Source organism: Pteropus alecto, unplaced genomic scaffold, assembly GCF_000325575.1.
Source record: "Pteropus alecto unplaced genomic scaffold, ASM32557v1 scaffold61, whole genome shotgun sequence".
In the NCBI taxonomy this organism is placed as follows: Eukaryota; Metazoa; Chordata; class Mammalia; order Chiroptera; family Pteropodidae; genus Pteropus; species Pteropus alecto.
In genome coordinates, this window is record NW_006434835.1 from 23,191,913 (window position 1) to 23,210,996 (window position 19,084).

At 35.3% G+C, this 19,084-nt stretch overlaps 2 protein-coding genes across 5 annotated transcripts in view; one reads left to right on the top strand and one right to left on the bottom strand.

Annotated features, from left to right (window-relative positions):
• HEATR5B (HEAT repeat containing 5B) overlaps positions 1 to 17,910 on the bottom strand; it is a 75,163-nt gene extending 57,253 nt beyond the window's left edge. Inside the window, exons 1-8 of one of the 2 annotated variants that reach the window (XM_006910387.3) lie at positions 17,812 to 17,910; positions 16,844 to 16,991; positions 13,470 to 13,681; positions 10,674 to 10,782; positions 8,949 to 9,098; positions 4,716 to 4,887; positions 3,138 to 3,295; positions 1,919 to 2,168 (exon numbers count right to left, since the gene is read on the bottom strand). In XM_006910387.3, the coding sequence (XP_006910449.1) occupies positions 1,919 to 2,168; positions 3,138 to 3,295; positions 4,716 to 4,887; positions 8,949 to 9,098; positions 10,674 to 10,782; positions 13,470 to 13,681; positions 16,844 to 16,969 (1,177 nt within the window). In that variant the 5' untranslated portion in view covers positions 16,970 to 16,991; positions 17,812 to 17,910. Of the gene's footprint in view, positions 1 to 1,918; positions 2,169 to 3,137; positions 3,296 to 4,715; positions 4,888 to 8,948; positions 9,099 to 10,673; positions 10,783 to 13,469; positions 13,682 to 16,843; positions 16,992 to 17,714 lie in introns of both variants that reach the window. The other variant, XM_015588215.2, reaches the window with a different exon arrangement.
• A 55-nt stretch (positions 17,911 to 17,965) lies between these two features.
• The window catches only part of GPATCH11 (G-patch domain containing 11), an 18,563-nt gene continuing 17,444 nt past the window's right edge, over positions 17,966 to 19,084 (top strand). For 2 of the 3 annotated variants that reach the window (XM_015588251.2, XM_025045722.1), the window contains exon 1: positions 17,976 to 18,112. The gene's annotated coding sequence lies outside the window, so the exon portion shown is untranslated. Of the gene's footprint in view, positions 18,113 to 19,084 lie in introns of all 3 variants that reach the window. The other variant, XM_006910388.3, reaches the window with a different exon arrangement.

Below are 19,084 nucleotides of genomic sequence, written 5' to 3' on the forward strand. Positions count from 1 at the left end.
TGCCTTACTGACAATGCTTAAATATATACTGAGATATTTTGTCTGCTTTCAGGGTTAAAACTTAAATTTAGTAAGCAGAAACAAACTGTTGGGCACAAAAAGCACAGGCTCTAGAAAAAGAAGACTTGGGTTCAAATCCCAGTTCCACCAGTCATGTTAGCTATGTGACAACGGGGAAGATAATCGATTTATCTAAGTCTCAAGTTCCTCATCTGCTGAAAGGGAAGTCCTTCTCAAAGAGTATTGTGATGATTAAAACGTCAATGCATACAAGAACTTAGCACAATGCTGCTCCCAATACACATTCAATAAATGTTAGCAGCTATTACTGTTACTTATAATTATTAATGATATTTCAAATACTGCAATATATTGGTAGTGTGGATCTATAAGGAAAGTGGGTTTAGAACTTCTTTCTGGAATGTTCCTTAAAATCCCCATTAGCTTTGCTGCTCCTTCCTCCCACCTTTTAATTTCCACTAGGTTTGAAATGTATTTAATATGAAACAACTGTAAATCCCTTGTCAGATTACTAATTGAGAATACATTCTGGTCCACAAATCCTAGATATATAGCACTACATTTAATTCTGCTTTTAGAATGTTTTTAATCAACTGGCTAATCTTTGCCTTTAAAGATTAATAATCTTTGAATGACAATAAAACTTTCTTACCTTTTTTGCATTCATTATGAATTAATAGACTATAAAATATATAATGTAGAATAATAGAACAGATTAACACATTATGGACTCTAATTAAATACCTCTTTTCTTCTTAGATACTTCTGGACTTCTTAGATATTTCTGAATTCTTTCTTTGATTACTAAACTATAAGCTCCCTGAACAGGTGCTATCTGTTTCTTGTTCTCTATTTTATTCTCATCATTTGGCACAGTGTTTCTGGAACTCAAACATTTCTTCAATGAATCAATGTAAAAACATTTTTCAAGTTATGAATCAAAGATTACTATTTTAGCACATCTAAAGAATGATACCTCATTTATTTAAATACCCTTTAATTCACAATTCATAATTTTCAGTTAGCCCTATACATTTAAAACATGATTTGCTAAGTAAACTATTATAAACAACAAAAACTATAACTAAACTATCTGTGAGTTTATTTTTATTAATTTTATGAAATATTTAATTTATATTTTTTAAATATAAATTACTAATTATCTATTCATTAAATTATTAAAGACCTCTATTAGGCAATATAATGTGCCTAATTAATGTATATTCTCAACAGAGATAAAACTAAACTGTCTTATAGACTTTGCATTTTACTTTGCTTTAGTTCCCTAATTGGATTGTAAGTTCCATAAAGGCAGGAACTTTATCTTACTCATTATTCAAACCCTGAATTACTGCTCTGCAATGTCGGACACTCAATAACAATTTATTAAATAAAAAATTTATAAAATTGATACTTCTCAGAAAAGGATTTCTTTTATGTATGAATTAATGAAGTTTTATAGTATATCCTATAGTGGGCTAATAGCTACCTGATTGTTCTTCTCTGAGTCTTCATATTAAGCCTATAGAAGAAGTAAAAAATCCCAACAATGACATGTGTTTATAAAACAACAGGCTCCAAAAATCACAATAGATTATCTCTTACAGAGAACAAATCAGTGCTGCTGCATACCAGGAAAGCTATAAAATCAGTATTAGTACTTGAAATAAAACAGAAAACCTAATTTTACAAGCATGCTACCTAAATCTTTAAAAATTGTTTCACTAAAATTACATGTTGTTTTAATAATAAATAAGAATACTCAATAAAATGACTATTAAAACACAGTCCAGAAAAATATATAAACTAATCGGATCTATTAGTATTTATTAATAATAATAATAACTAAATGACTAAGGTAATCAACAACAATACACATTATTACATCAATCCTTACCTACTGCTTTCATTTGTTTGCCGATAGCTTGGCATATTTCTTTGGCAGCTGCAATCTGGGCTTTTTCGCCTAGCAAACTGCCCACAGTAGCTCTTAGGATAAAGGAGACACATCGTCTTGAGTACACAGCCTCTACATGTGTTTGCGTCGCCCGAGGATGGGAAACCAGATCAAGTACATGGGACAAGAATGTAGCAAAGCTACGCTCCAACCATTGACCACCCAATGTTGTTACGAAAACAACATATGCCTATAAATAAAGATAAAACTTCAAACAAATGTATATAAATGAATTGAAATTATAGATAAATCAACTACAGAAACAGCTGATAATGGCATGCAAATAAAGTATATTTGAGATTAAAATACAGAAAATTTAAAACTTGAGACCTTTGTAGTACTTCTAGCATAGGAATTACTGGTAGAAGTACCTTTGACTAAAAATGGTTCTTAAGACAATAGCTTCATGAAAAATACAGAGAGCAGTAAAGGAAGGAAGAAAAGCTGAATTCATCCTGGTTATGAAAAAGGTAATAGGTTATAAGAATATAAGAACCCTAACATCCTAAATAAATACTAAAGCTACAAAGCACTTGCTTATAACTGTAAGATAAAAACGGTTTCTTCTATTTTATAGTTGTTTCAGGAATAAGGAATAGTTGGAGTGATTTTGACTAATAAGATCACAAAGAAACATTTCATCTTATTAGACGTTATTATTAGATCGTTAACCATAACATCTTATTTGGTGTTAATTATTATTTTCAAATTATAATTCCAAGTTAGGTTTAATTTCAGAATTACATTGATGATTAATCATTGATGGAAATCTAAAGTATTAACCAGTATTTTTAACTACAGGCTCATTGTACAACATTTAAATTTATTAAATGCCTCAAGCTAGCTACCTGAATATAATTTCAATTAAAACTAAATTATTTCATATCTGATTTTCTCACAAATAAAATATGGGAAAATTTGGTTAGATATTTATATAAATATAGTGGACATAGGCTTATTTACACATTATTAAGTATCTACCCTTCCACATAAGCATGTAATTTGGAATTTAATGTAATTCATTCATTTGGTAAAAGAAATGTTTTGAAATAAAACAAACAATACTAAAAATCTCTGTGTGTAGTTATTTCATAAGAGTTGTCCGTGAATTTTCACAAGTGACATGACCAGGACTCTTTTACAGACATGAATTACAGACCTGTGTGACTCCAACTCTCACTTCACGATTTACGGACCCTCCAACCTTTAACATCTCTCCGCCGCTCTTCAAGAACCCTGACCCTCCTCGCAGAAATCCTGTGGCCATGAGCTCTAAGACTTCATCAAATGTCGCTCGCTTCACATTCTGGCGCATGACTTTCAGGAAGAAAGGTCAAATATAAGCAAGTCTATTTTGCTATTAGTTAATATTTCCTAATAATCTCGCTTTATAATTCAAGTAATTATTTTTAGGCGGACCTAAATTACAAAGGAGATAGGGTCATTTAGTTTTTCTTATTATCTTAACACTTACAATGTGCTTGTAAAAATAAATTCAATGTGAAGCAAAAATACTAAGAAAAATAGAGGAAACTAGAAAATTAAAAACAATTCAATAAATCTGTAACAACACAGTCTGATAATGATGTTAACCTTGATACATGTAACACAACAAGAGCAATGCAGGCCCACAGGAGATATTGTTCACTGATCACAGACAGCCCTCATTCCTGTGAGATGGACATAAAGAAACTTTATCAGGACCACGCTTTCTATAAAACAGTTACCAATGGACTAAAATGTCACTGGACTGCAATCTACCTGCCATCCCTGGTTTAGAGCTTTCTATTTTATAAAGTTCTTTCACATATATAATCCTAAAGCTCATGATTAGGTATGTAGGCTTTAGAATTTCATTGTCTCAGTTTTAATTTCAGCTCAGACACTGAACAGAAGACTTATTAAAACATATATTACACCATCTCTCTGAGCCCAACTTCCTTGAATATAAAATAGGAATAACAACAGTATTTATGATTCACGGGGTTTTTGTGAGGATTAAGTAAAACAATTCTGCTATATACGTAATTCAGTGCCTGGAACATAGTTAGCACTTTATAAATGTTACCTATCATCATCATCATCACCATCTAATTCACAGGTTGAAATAATTATCATTAAAGATGAAGAGACTAAAGCTCAAAGGGTTTCATAGCTAACAAACATAAGACCTAGGACTTGACTTTATAACATCTGATTCTCTTTCTACTATATGGAGATGTAATAGGAGTGCAGACAATAGCAGAGCTGGGTTTGCTCAATATCTATACACACCTGTCCCTGACGTGTCTCCATGAAACTGTGAGGCAGAGCAGAAGTCACATGAAAAATCAAAGCTGCCTGATTCTGCTCACTCATGGTCAAGAAAAAATGAAAAATTACTATGCTATAAATGGGAATCTAGTCATCAGAGATTTAAAGTAAGAAAGCACATAAAGTGCCAGATTCCAGTCCCTCAAACATTATACAAAACCATTTCATAAACCTTACTTGCTTATACTTCCAACATACTTGCTATATATTACCTTATACACTACCATCATAAAAATGTCTTAACTATACCAAGGAAAATGCCATTTGGGTACTTTGATTTTATAAAAATGTAGACAAAGATACCTAACAATTTAAATCCCTTAAAGTGACTTGACTATAAGCAATAACTCGTTTAGAAGGAAGCATTCCATATACTTTCAAATATCTGTTACAGTCCAGATCAGGGGTTGGCAAACAACAATACCTGTTGCTTGTTTTGGCATCAATGCTGTAGCCATGACTGTTCCTAAGAGTTTAGACACTGCCACTCGTACTCCATAATTTGAGTTTTCCAAAGCCTTAAAGCAGAGAGTGGCTATATTTTCCAGTTCAGCAGTCCACATGAACACAGCTTCATTCTGTAGTTCTAGTAGACACTGTAATTTAAAAAAAAAAAAAAAAGTAAATTACATCCTAGAACTTCCATTTCCAGAGACGGAGTAACAAGAATCAGATTTATGTTCCTGAAATAACCAAAATATTGGACAAAATATATGAAACGACAGTTTTCAAGATACTGGACATTGGGTGATAAAGGATAATAATCCTTAAGAGATGGAAAACAAACAAGGTGAGCCCTACAACAGTCCCAGCTTACTGCCTGGAGAAAGTTTTTAGTACTTAGGTGGAAATGTTTAATGCTAAACTCCTATATTAGAAAGAAGAAAGGTCTCAAATCAATAACCCGGCTTCCACATTAAGAAACGAGATGACATAGAGCAAATTCAACACAGAGTAAGCAGGGAAAAAAAGGAAATAATATAGATAAGAGGGGAAATCAATGAACAAGAAAATTGAAAAAGAAAAGAAACCAAAAGCTGCTTCGAGATAATCAATAAATTTGATAAATCTCTAGCCAGAGAGATAAGGAAAATGAGAAAGAAGACACAAATTACCAAAATTAGGAATGATAGAGGTCATGACACTACAGATTCAATATATATTAAAAGGAAAAAAGGAATATTATAAAGTGTATGCCAATAAATTTGATAGCTTAGATGAAGTAGACAACTTGCTCAAGAAAAAACAGATAACCTAAATAGCCCAATATCCATTTTAAAAATTGAATTTGTAGTTTAGTATTTCCTCCTAAAGGAAACAACAGGCCCAGAGAGATGTACTGGTAAATTTAATCAAACTTTTAAGCAAGAAATAATACCAGTTTTACACAAACTCTTCCAGAAAATTGAAGAGAAGTTTATACTTCCCCAACTCATCCTATGAGACCAGTATTACTCTGATGTTGAAAGCTGACAAAGTCACTCCAAGAGTATAAAACTACATACCAATATCCTTCATGAACATGGATGCAAAAATTCTAAACAAACTTTTAGCACTTCTAATCCAACAATACATAAAAAGGATAATATATCATGATCAAATAGTTTATCCTAGAAATAAAAGACTGGTTAATATTCTAAAACTAAACAATGTAATTTATTACATTAGCAAACTAAAAAAGAAAAGTCAAATGATCATCTCAATAAATGCTTGAAAAAGCCTTTAACAGAATATAAGTAAAACTGAGGAAAACTGAACAAGATCAGCAGATTGTGTCAATGTCACTATTCTATTACACTGGTTATAATATTGTACTATACTTTTACAAGATATTACCATGGGAGGAACTGTGTAAAAGTTTATAAAAATCTCTCTATAGTATTTCTTATAATTGCATGTAAATCTATAATTTTCTTAAAGAGTTTAATTAGAAAACAGCAACAACAGAAACAACACAAGAAATTAAATTTAAATCAAATGGCATTTGGCAAAATCCAACATCCTTTCCTGATAAAACCTTTAAGAAAGCTAGGAATAAAAAGGCATTTCCTCAACCTGATAAAAGTCATCAAGAAGAGCCAACAGTTAACATGATACTTAATGGTCAAGGAGCAAATGTTTCCCCCTTAAGGATCTGGAACAAGGTAAGAATGTCTGCACTCATGTTTTCTATACAATATTGTACTGAAGGATCTAGCCAGTCAGTGTAATAAGGAAAGAAAAGTAAATAAAAAGTACTCAGACTGGAAAAGAAATAAAACAGCTTTTATTTATAGACGACGACATGATTGTCTACGTAAACTATCCGACAGAATCTACTAAAAAATCTGATAAGTCAGTTTAAGTTGGTGAATATAAGATCAATGTACATAATCAATTCTATTTCTATATGTTAGTAACAAACAACAAGAAATCGAAATAAAGTAACAGCATTTGAAATTGCATAAAAATATTAAATACTTAGGGATAAATCTGACAAATGATGTGCAAGACCTGTACATTGAAAGCAACAAAATGTTACTAAGAAAAATCAAAGACCTAAATAAATGAGAGTTATATCATGTTCATGGGTTGGAAGACTTAATATTGATGTCATCTCTCCCCAGATAGAGTCAATGGAACCTGAATCAAAATCTCAGGATGCTATTTTTATAGAAATTGATAAGCTACAATTCATATGAAAATGCAAAGGACCTAGCCAAAACTATTTTGGAAAAGAAAAAGTTGAAGGGCTAACACAAGCTTATTTTAAGACTTACTATGAAGGTACAGTAATCAAGAGTTATTGACATCAAGATAAGCAATAAAACAGAATACAGAGTCCATGTACATGGACAACCAGTTTTCAACAAAGATTCAAAGGCAAGCTAGGGAAGAAAAAATAGTCTTTTCAACAAGGTGCTAGAATGAATGGATATCCATGTGCAAAAAGAAATTTGATTCATATCTTGTACTACATACAAAAATTAACCCAAAATTGATCATATATCTAAGTGTATAAAACTTTATGAAGGAAATGTAGGAGAAACCTTGGGTTGGGAAAAATTTTCTTAGAACACCAAAAGCATAATCCATATATGAAAATTGATAAATCAGACTTTTAAACAATTCGAAATTTCTTAGAAAAGCACTATTAAGAGAATAAAAAGGCCACAGACTGGGAAAAAATATTTGCAAACCATGTATCTGATAAAGAAACATATGAAGAAACTATAAAGTACTCACAAAAGTCAATAAGAAAACAAATAACTCAATAAAACAATGCACAAAAGTTTTGAATAGATTCTCTCGAAAGAAGATATGGATGGCAAAAAAGCATCAAAAAATATGCTCATCATTAGTCACATTAGGGAAATAAAAATTAAAGCTACAGTGAGATACCTGTACACATCTATAAGAAGGGCTATGATTAAAAAGACTGTTAGAGAGGATGTGAAGGAACTGGAAGTCTTATACTCTGCTGGCAGAAACGTAAAATGGTACATGTACTTTGGAAAATAGTGGCAATTTCTCAAAAAGTTAAACATAAACTTAGCATATGATCTAGCCATTCCATTCCTAAGTATTTATCAAACTGAAATGAAAGCATGTGTCAATACGAAAACTTGTACACAGATGTTCATAGCAGCCTTTTTCCTGTATTAGTCAAAACTAGAAGCAATGCAAATGTTCATCACAGGTGAAGAAATAAACCAGCTGAGATACAGCCATACAATGAAATACTATTAAGCAATAAAAAGGAATGAACTATTGATGCATGTAATAACAAAGATGAATCTCAAAATAATTATGCTGAGTGAAAGAAAAAAAAAAAAAAAAAAAAAAAAAAAGCAGCCAGAACACATACTACATGCTTCCACTTATATATTATTATAGAACAAATGAAATGAAACTAATCCATGAAGACAAAAAGTATGTCATTACATTTTTAAAATTTTTTAAATAATTTTTTTAATTACAGTTAACATACAACATTATATTAGTTTCAGGTATACAACATAGTGATTAGACATTTATATAACTTGCAAAGTGATCACACCAATAAATTTGGTACCTGTCTGACCATACCTGGTTATTACAATATTGTTGACTATATTCTTTATACTATACTTCACATCCCCCTGTTTTACAACTACCAATTTGTACTTCTTAATCCCTTCTCCCTTTTCACCCACCCCAATTCCCCTCCCATCTGGCAACCATCAAAATGTTCTCTTTTATCTATGAGTTTGTTTCTGTTTTGTTTATTATGTTGTTTAGATTTCATATGTAAGTGAAATCATATGGCATCTGTCTTTCCCTGTATGACTTATTCCACTCAGCACAATACCCTCCAGGTCCATTTATGTTGTTGCAGATGGCAAGATTTCATTCTTTTTGTATGGCTGATTAATATTCCATTGTATATATGTATCGCCTCTTCTTTATCCATTCATCCACTGATGGACACCTTGGTTGCCTCCATATCTTGACTATTGTAAATAATGCTGCAACGAATATATGGATTCTCATGTCCCTCTGAAGTAGTGTTTTGGATTTCCTCAGGTAAAGGTCCAGAAGTGGTAAAATTTTTAAATTAAAAAAAAAATCATTTAAAAAAAATCATTTAAGAGCAAGTAGGATAAGAAGCATCATTATAAACTAGTCCAGTACTAACCTTGGCAACTGCACATCGAACAGCCATCGACCTGTCAGTCAAGAGGGACCTGGCATTCTTGTAAATATCACGATGAGAGGAAGCTGCTGCACCACCCAGTCCATTTAGAACTTTCTGTAGACTCATTAAGATTTCACTTCTCCCTTGAGACTAGATATGAAAATAAAGTAAAACAAAAAGGATGTTGTAAGCAAACTCCACATTTAAACAAGAACATATCAAAACACAAAAGTTTTCTGTGCCTCATGGTCTTATCTCTAAATTATAAACAGTAAGTTTAAAAAAATAAAATTAATTTTTCTAGAAAGTTCCTGAAAGGTGAAAATAATTACTAACTTCAATTAAATAGTATCTTCCTGAGAAATTAAGTTATAGCAAGTTAACACTTCCTGAGAAATTAAATTATAGCAAGTAAACACGTTCCAGTGTTTCCATGACTTGTTAAAGTGCAGCATAATAAAGACAAAATCAAAAGTTTTGGTATCATATCTCAAGAATCTAAACTTTCAGAATCTAAGTAAAAAGTAGCTAAGCAGTAATATAAACCATCTAAAAGAGAAAGAAAACATCTAACACATTTAAAAATCTTGTCACATATGCCAAACTCTCATCTACTTGTGACAAATTCAAACTCGTTTTCATACTGTTATAGTGCTTGATTCATATTTCTAATAGTATACTTATTCAAAAATCGATCTCTTTCACTAGAATGTAAGCTTTTTGAGGTCTTATTCATCTTTATATGCCTAATGCCTAACAATATGTCTTCAATTCATTTTTATCACAAGAATAGGCAAATAGTTCCCAGAAGAGGTGTTGTCATCCCAGAAACCTTTAGCTTTCCTAGACAAAGGAATTAGACCATCAGAGGCCAGGGGTTAGTCTATTTTCAGTTAACTTCAAGTTTACAAGAAATTTTCAGAAGTAATAACAAAGCGACATGACAAAACAGAACTATTTTTACTTGATAAGAGTTTTTGTGGATTGAATAGTGTGTCCCCCGAACCTCAAGAGATTAGTTTAGGTCCTAAGCCCTGTTATCTGTGAACATGACTTCATTTGGAAATAAGGTCTTTGCTAATAAAATCAAGTAAAGATGAGGTCATACTGGAAAAGAGTGGGCCTTAATCCAATGACTGGTACCCTTAGAAGAATTTAGACAGAACACAGGTGCATATAGAGAACACCGTGTGAAAGAGGGCAAAGAATGGAGAGATGCATCTACAAAGCAAGGTAAGTCAAGGAATGCCAAGTATTGCCAGCAACCACTAGAAGCTAGTATAGCAAGGAAGGATTCTTCCTAAGAGGCTTCAGAGGAAGCATGACCCTGCTGATATCTTAATTTCAGGCTTCTAGCTTCCAGAATTGTGAGACAATAAATTTCTGTTGTTTTAAGACATTCAATCTGTGGTAATTTATTACAGCAGCCCTAGGAAACTAATATATTAGCTATGGCACAAAAAATAAAATGGTGATGCAAAAAAATCTATAGGGCTAAATAAAAAATGATAGGTAAACCTATTCTTTGTCAAGGAAAGCATTCTTTCCCTTTTCCCTGAAATATGAGGTAATGTACATCAAAAGAAGGGCAAGTAATAATTTTAAATTACCTCCTTACTAAGCAGTGTGAATACTCCAGTGACAGAAAAAGGCAAACATATATTTTTAACTGACATTTAACTCCTGCCACAAGCAAAACATTTTAATATTTGTTGTAAAACTTACCTCTGCACTTTTCAGAGATTTCAAAAGATTATTTACTGTTTCTGGAAATGCACTGCCTAGCATTCTCCCCATTTTTTCATAAAATGCTCCAACACAAGTCACTGCAGCCCTGTAAGAAGTGACACTTTCATTAGTCAGGTTCATAATACAATTTTATCATACTTTTCTCATTTTCAGAAATAAATTTGTATTTGTACAGGACACTTTTGGCTATAAATCCTTAATTTTAAACTTTCAAAAACACCTTGTTTATTCTTTATAATTACGACAAATACTATAGTTAATCAAATTCTATTCTTGTTAGGACAACAAGAGAATATATATTTACATAAGAAATCATACCCATCCTCTGGAAAGAAACCCAAGTTTCCTCTTTATGAAGACTTCTCAAATTATGTCAATCCACAAAGACTCCTCTTTTCTCTCATTATATATAACAATGTCGACCACTCATTTTGACAAAATTATATTGTTTTCTATGTTGTGACTTGACCATTTTATATGGCTATATCTTATCCTGCCAATGGAAATGTAAGCTCCAGAAACAGAGAATCTATGTTATATATTCTTGTATTGCTCACAGCTTCTGCCTCTTAATATACAAATTATAATAAACAATTACTTGTAAAATTTAATCTAAATGGCTTTAATGGAACATATGGCTACACAGAAGAAGAAATGTAACAGCAGCCCATCTCCTCAGGAGAGAGGAAACCACCCATGTAAATAAGTGAATAGCTGTGAGTTTAGCTTAGAAGCCAGAGTAGGGCATAGAGGTGAAGAGCATATGCTTTGGAGTCTGGCAAATGTGCCTAAATCTTAGAACCTGACATCTAATAGATATGAGTCCTGAGCAACTTCGCTAAGGCTGAGGGAATTTAGAATTCAGCTAAATTTACATAAATTAGCTCACTCTCATATGTGTAATAAATAGGAGAATCAGGGAATCAACCTTCACCTCTTTAACTCTAAACCCAATGCCTTTTTCAGTACTCTCCAGGCTGATAACAAAGCTGACTGAGGTCGCATGCCAGAATATATTAAGAAATTCCTAAACAGAATCCAAGAAACCACTAGAAATACATATAAATAATAAACATATACAAATAATAATATATAATAAATTCTACTTGAGCAGAATTATAAAATCATGTGTTGATTTGCTAAGTGGTGGGAAACTAAATCATCAAAGTATCAACACAGCTTCAAACTCCAAAATAACTGGAAAGCATTAATACTCACTAATCTCTTTTAAAACTTTTGAGATCTACATCTATCCCAAACAACAAAACATTTAATCACAACTTATCTATGCAGTTAAAAACGGACCTAAAAACCTCTGTCCAGGTTCAGAATAATTTCCCCATTTCCTCTGTAGGCTACCATAATGGTCCTGGCCCCTTGAATGCTGGTGTTCTAGAGCTGTATCCTTGGCACCTTCTCTCCTCACACCTATGCTCTTCCTAGATAACTTTATCCACACCAAAGCATTCAGCCTACTCTCAAGTGTCCATTCTCCACTCACCAAAACTACATTCTCAACGCAGATTTCTGAAATCTAGACCCAGATTTCCAACTGCCTACTACACACCATCACTTGGATATTCCCACTGGTATGCCAAAATCAGCAGGCCCAGAATTGAACTCATCATCTTCCCCTTGCAACTTGTTTCCTCCACTATTTTATATCTTTTCAAAAAGCAATATAAATAAGGCATAAATAAGTCATTTTTGCTTCCCATTAGAAGTTTCCTTTGTCTAGAAAATAGGTTGGCAAACTACAGCCTGCAGGCCAGATCTGGCCCATCATCCAGCCTGCCATCTGTTTGTATAAATAAAGTTTTATAGGGACACAGGCATGCTCGTTTACTTACATACTATCTGTGGCAAAGGGGAGTAGTTTTGATACACTTGGATAGTCCACAAAGCCGAAAATATTTACTATCTGGCCCTTTTCAAAAAGTTTGCCAATCCCTAGCCTATCATATCCATTTTCCCTTCTTCCCATCTTAACCCTTCACTAGGCTAATTTCCATGTGTCCTTCCTTGAGGATTGAACTTCCTTGGCTGATACTTCCTTGAGAAGCCTTCCTTGACACTTCTCTTCCCTCACACCACAGCTAAGTTTCCGTGGTTATTTTTTTCCTCCCACACCACTCCTCACAGTGTTATTACTGCTGTGTTTCTTATTTGACTCTTTGACAGGATGTATCCCTATGTCCATTATCCTCGAAACTTGCTTCGAAAATGTCTGTCCTTGACCCAAACCACAGAATGTGCTAGGAATTGGATTAAGACCACTACCTAGGGGTCAGCAAACTTGCAGGCAAAACTGTCTCCATCTCAGGTACTCAACTCTCATTATGGCATGAAAACATCTATCTCCTAAATGAACAGGCATATCTCCATCTCAATAAAATTTTATTTACAAAACAGGCAGCAGACTGGATTTGGCCAGTTGGCTATAGTTTGCCCATTCCTGCCTCAATCCCATCACCTAGAAATTCTTTACTTTTCGCAATCTCAGCCAAGAATATTACCTCTTTCCAAATTTACCAAAAGATCGCTGTGCATATTGCTGACAACATACCAATTCTCTGTAGTTAGTTCAAAGTCCCAGTGGCAATGGAGCAAATGCTGAATTAGAACCCCTTCCCCAGACCTACTTAGAGCATTTTTCGTCAGCGGCATGCCTCAGGTTCCATCTAACTAAAGATCTTTATAATCAGCCGCCCCTTATTTTTAAGTTACTCTTTAAAAACAAGTTTCAAGGGGCATCTGAAAGCAAGTACTTACAATTTTGTTGGTAAGTAGGCTGCAGTGTCATCTTTATTTCTGATAATATCATTACATTTTTCAAGTGTTTGAAAAACAGTGAAAGTGTCCCCAATGCTATAAAGGGCTGCAAGATTTTTAGCTAACAATTTTCGTGTAGGTGGTCCAGGTGAACTACTTATTAATCCAGTTAATTGTTCAACAAGTTTTTTCTGCTTTTCCTTTACGTCAGTCTGTTATAAAAAAAATAAAGAACAGGATCAGTTTTTTTTATATGTATTTTTGTTGCCTTTAGTCAAAATAAAAAAATACTTAACAGTTAAGGTACCCTAATAATTAAAATCTATATTACATTAGGCATAAAACTATAAACAAGCATTTTCAAGATGAGTTCAGTAAGAAATGAACCATTCTTTACCAGATTAAATATTCTTTCATTCTCCTCCAATGTCAAAGAGTTAGCTACCAATAAAAGTGACTACTCTAGACCCAAAGTTTCCATACCAACTTACTAAGAAATAAACCAATAGTCCAAAGATGTAAAATATTGGGAGTATGGACAACTGATGTCTTAGAACCCAGAAAGGCTCCCTTTAAAAGCAAAGTCAGCAATCCAAAAATTCATAGGTCAGTGAAGGAAATCATAAGAAACTCTGAAGAGCCCTAGACAACAGAAAAAATATTCAGATCTACCCATGATCAATACCAAAAATTCATTCATTCATTCAAGAAATACTTATTGTGCACTTATATGCCATACACTATTCCAGGTAACAGTGAACACAACAGACAAAGTCTCTGCCTTCACAGAGTTTACACTTTAGAGGGGAGATACAGAGTTTATCAAAGAAACAAATAAATAGTTTGAGTTCTTACTATTTTACACAGGTCAGTAAAGAAAGGCCTCTCTGAAAAGAAGTGAAGGCATGAGGTTTGCAAATACCTGGGAGAGGAATGCTCCAGGCAGAGACCTGGATGTGGCAGCATGCTTAATAAGTTGGAGGACTGCAAGAAGGCTAGTTTGGCTGGAACAGAGTAAGAGACAGAAAGTAAAAGATAAAATAAGCATAGAAGGGACCAGACTGTGTAGTGTCTTATACATCATTATAAGAACTTTGTGTTTTATTCTGAGTGAGAAGTTGATGTAGAGGTGATAAGTGATCTAAATGTTTTAAGATGCTCATTCTGACTACTGAGCTAAGAATACTCTACAAGGTACGTGTTGGAAGCACGGTGAGTACTTAAGAAGCTTTCACAATAATCCAGAAGAAAGATAAGAGTGTTAATAACAGAGATGATGAAAAGTAATTTAATTCTGAATATATTTAGTGGATAGAACCAATAGGATTTGCTGATGAATATGATGTGAAGTTTCAGTAAAAAAGAGAAGTCAAAAATGCCTCTAAGGTTTATTAACAGAGCAACTAGAAGGGTGAAATGGTCATTTCCTGAGATGAAGAGAATTGGGGAAAGGACAGGTTTATGAGGAGGAAATCAAGAATTTGGTTCTAGATATCCAAGAGAAAGCGGTAGATCAGCTTGTTGGATATCTGGGAGTCATTCTTGCAAAGATGGTGGTAAAATTCAGGCAATTAGATAATATCCCTGAAGGAATAAGTATCAATAGATTTTTTTTAAAGTGCACAGAACTGAAAAAGAGCCAACAACAACAATGACAAATAAGGAGTAATTAGTGAAGAAGAAAGAGAACTAAAAGAAGTTATGTTTTGGGAATCACAAATAGGAGAACCTTAACACTACGTATGCATCGACAGTAATGAAAACAATCAATTTTTTAATTGGGGTGGAAGGTGTACAGATGTTAATATTATGCTTCATGACTTAGATAACTTTATGTACTCTTTTGTACTTTTTAATTTCACAACAAAAAATATTTTAAGTGTTTCAAGGTAGAAAATCAACTATGTCAAGTCAATTGGGGCAGATTACTGACCATCGATTTGGGCAATTTGAGATCACTGATGGACAAGTGCTGTTTCAGTAGAGTGATGGCGACACATACTTAACTGGAGGGGGTTAAGAGAAAATAGAAACTTCTAGTTAAAGAAACCCTACTAAAACTATACTAAAGGGCAACAGCAACAAAAGCACAAATCCACAAGTATAAAGAAAATCAGAAAAGAATCAATGCGAAATATGGAAGCCAGGTATCCCCAACAGGGAAAGCTGAGAAGAGACCTAAATTAAAGAACCCTCTAAAAGTTCATACTTGTTTTGTTGTTGTTTTCAGGCTCTAGGTGTTTATGGAGGAGTAAAGTTGTGCCTAGAAGAAATGGTTGAGAACCTAAGAAGCTATAAGACTCCCGCACCTCTCTCCACCATTCTGGACTTAAGGAGCTCAGGCACAGTTGTGGGCTATGAAAACTGCATTGAAAACAAGGGAATTAAATGAAAGTTTGCATACTGAACGTTGAAGTCCCAGCACCCTCCTTCACTTCTTAGAACCTAAGCAGCTAGCCATATACCCTAGGACAGTGGTCCCCAACCTTTTTGGCACCAGAGCCGGTGCTCCTGTGAAACTCCAATGCCTGATGATCTGAGGTAGAGTTGAGAAGGTGATGCTAGCACTGGGGAGCAGCTGCAAATACAGATGAAGCATCCTTTGCTCATCACCCTGCTGCTCATCTCCTGCTGTGCAACCCAATTCCTAACAGGCCACCGCCCAGTACAGGTCCGCAGCCCAGGGGTTGGGGACCTCTGCCCTAGTAGAAAAGTCTCTTCTGGGGAATGACTAGCCAAGAGAAACTTAAGATATTAACATCAGAGGTTCCTCATAAAACCAGACTAGCCTATGGTGAAGCTCAGTTAACCACCCTGCCCAAAAAACTTTTCACAGCTAACTTAAATTTGAGCGGACAGCCAAAGATTGGCAGATGTTTGAGGAAAGTATCTAATTTTAAAGACAGAAAAGAAAACACACAGAAAATGAAAAGCGACTTGGATGAAATAGACTATGTAGGAAGAAGAAAACAGAAAGTAAGAAAAATCTATTATTTACGCCTTTGAAAGATAAATGAAGATATTGGGATTGCTAGGCAGCACTGAGGGACCACCTGAAGTTGCAGATAATGAATTTAAGGTCGCATAATCATGTTTTTCTCCAGTCACAATTAGCTATCCAAGTAGAGACTTGAAGTAGGCAACACGGTGGATTTAGAGGAAGTTTGAGTTTTGCCACAGAATAGAGAAAGGACAGACAAGAAACTCCTATTACAGTATAATAGTCTCAAGTTCCATTAGTGACCCATGGAACTTGAGACTATTATACTGTAATAGGAGTTTCCAAAACATGTGTTTTCTCACAGATCATGAACACATAATATTCTCCAGTATGTTAACACAACTGGGGGAAAAAGAAAAAAAAAACACCATACCTTGTTGGCAGCAACCAAGACTTTATCAAGAAATCGCAACCATTCAAAGATAAATACTGGTCTCTTTGCTTCAGTGATTTGAGCCAAAGCTTCTTCATTTAGCAATAAACTGTGGGCTAACTCCATTACTGAAGTTTTAAATTCACACCTTAAAGTAACAAATTAAAAAATACTCGTAAAATTTTTTTAATGTTGCAAGTCAAGCTTAATAATATAACCACTAAGAAATGAAAAGTCAGACTTCTCATTTCATTAGGAGGAAACTGACATAACTTCTTGGAGGCAAAATCTAAGAACTGATTTTTAAAAGACAAGGGTAACAACAAAAAAAGAAAGAATAGAGTAAAAATATTTTTTAATAAATATTGCAAATAAGGCCCTGTTCCAGAACAAATACATCTAGCAAAACATGTCATTAATCCTTTTCATAAACTGGAAAACTGAAAGCACCAAGATCAAACATCAGCTGAGCCTGACTGAGCACTCAGCCTTCTTTTTTCTAGTCCACTGCTAGGTGCACAGCACCCTTACCCCTCCCCTGGCCCAGAAATACATCAAAACGCCCCAGTTAAACGATCCCACACTGGTAGTCTCCAAGTGTCTTCCTATAGGGAAGGGATGGGGGTGGACAGCTCCCGGCGGCCGAAGCTTCAGTGACAACCCTGGGCGGTCCGAAAATGCAACACGCAAAGGCTGCGCTCGCTGCGGGTCTGGGTTAACAGGGGTACTCCAAGGACCACAGCGGAGCTCCAGGCCTGGGGGAAATATAAGAGGTCGTCGCAGGCCTAGGGTTACTCGGGCTGTCAACACCAGGAGGTGCGGGCTTGGAACCGAGTCCGGCGCTTGAAAAGGGAAAATGTTCATTACGAACTCGAATTTCCTCCTCAGCCCTCTGAAGACGAACAGGGGGCCAGGGGCGTGTACGCGCGTCAACGTGCATGCTTCGGCGGTAGATGGGGTGGCCTCACCTCCTGGTCTGGCAGGGACCGATCTAGTGAGCTCCGGGGCCAGAAGCAGCCGCCCGGGGACCCGGATGCTCCACCTCCTGCACTCCTGCCGGCAGGAAACGAGAGGAGAGCGCGTGCGCGGAAGGTGGTCATGCGCAAGCGCACTAACCACGTCCTCCGAGCCCTGCCTGCCGCAGGTTTCCAATAGCTTCTGCACACCGGAACTCAGGTGGAGCAGAGACCCAGAAGTCCTGCGCTGTTTGGTGAGCGTGTACGCATAGCGCAATCTCGCGTGCTGGCCCGGGGCGAACAGAGCTGCCAGGTAAGGGGCTGGAGGTGCTGACTAGACTGATAAAGGGCGGTGATTTGCGTGTTGGTTGTGACTACCCCATGACACCATCACCCACATTCCCACCTGTGAGTGGTCGCGTCTGTGGGACGCTTGCAGTCGGAAGGGAAGCGAGAGGGATCAGCGGTCCTTGAAGGGAGTGTTTGAAATTAGGCATTTCTTGTCACCTTTCTGCTGTCTAACTACTTAGCCCCTCTCTCCACTATGATGTGTAGTGAGACTCTCAGCATGTCTGAAGCAACACTCTTTTTGCTACCTCCCCGCCCTCTCTCTACCAAAAACAAAACAAAACCTGCTACTACAGTCTTACCCCTCTCAAAAACTGTTAACTCCATTCTTCCAGGTATTCAGACCAAAGCCTTTGCGTAATCCTTGACATCACCTCCAGTACATTAGCGATTCTTGTTAGCTCTACCTTCAAAATATGCCCAGAATGCGACCACTTCTTACCACTTCCACTGCGGTCCCTGTAGTCCAAGTCACCTTCATCTCTGCCAGGATTATTGCTTTGTGAAGTTTATCCTTATGCTTTATGAGAATGGATGATGCTGAAGTATTATTGTACCCATAAAACGAGAGTTTTAAAAAGAATCTGTAACCCCCATTCAGATCTGCCTAGCACTTTGGAGCTCAATGGTTTCCTTAAAAATAATCTTATTCCCAGTAGCCAGAGTCCTAAAACCTGCATCCGTTGTGGTGTTGAGCAGGTCATTTAGCTATACTGACCCTTAATTTCTCCAACTAGAAAGCAGGACTAACTGTGCTATTACCTGTAAAATGGTTAATGATGATTAAATGGGATAAAAATGTGTGGTATACTGGGTAAGTGCTAAACCATTACGTGTAAAAATATTATTATTACAAATGAATCTGAGGTTTAGAGACAGTGGGTGAATTACCACAAATGCTGTATATAATCTTCCACATTTCTAATTTATTATATTA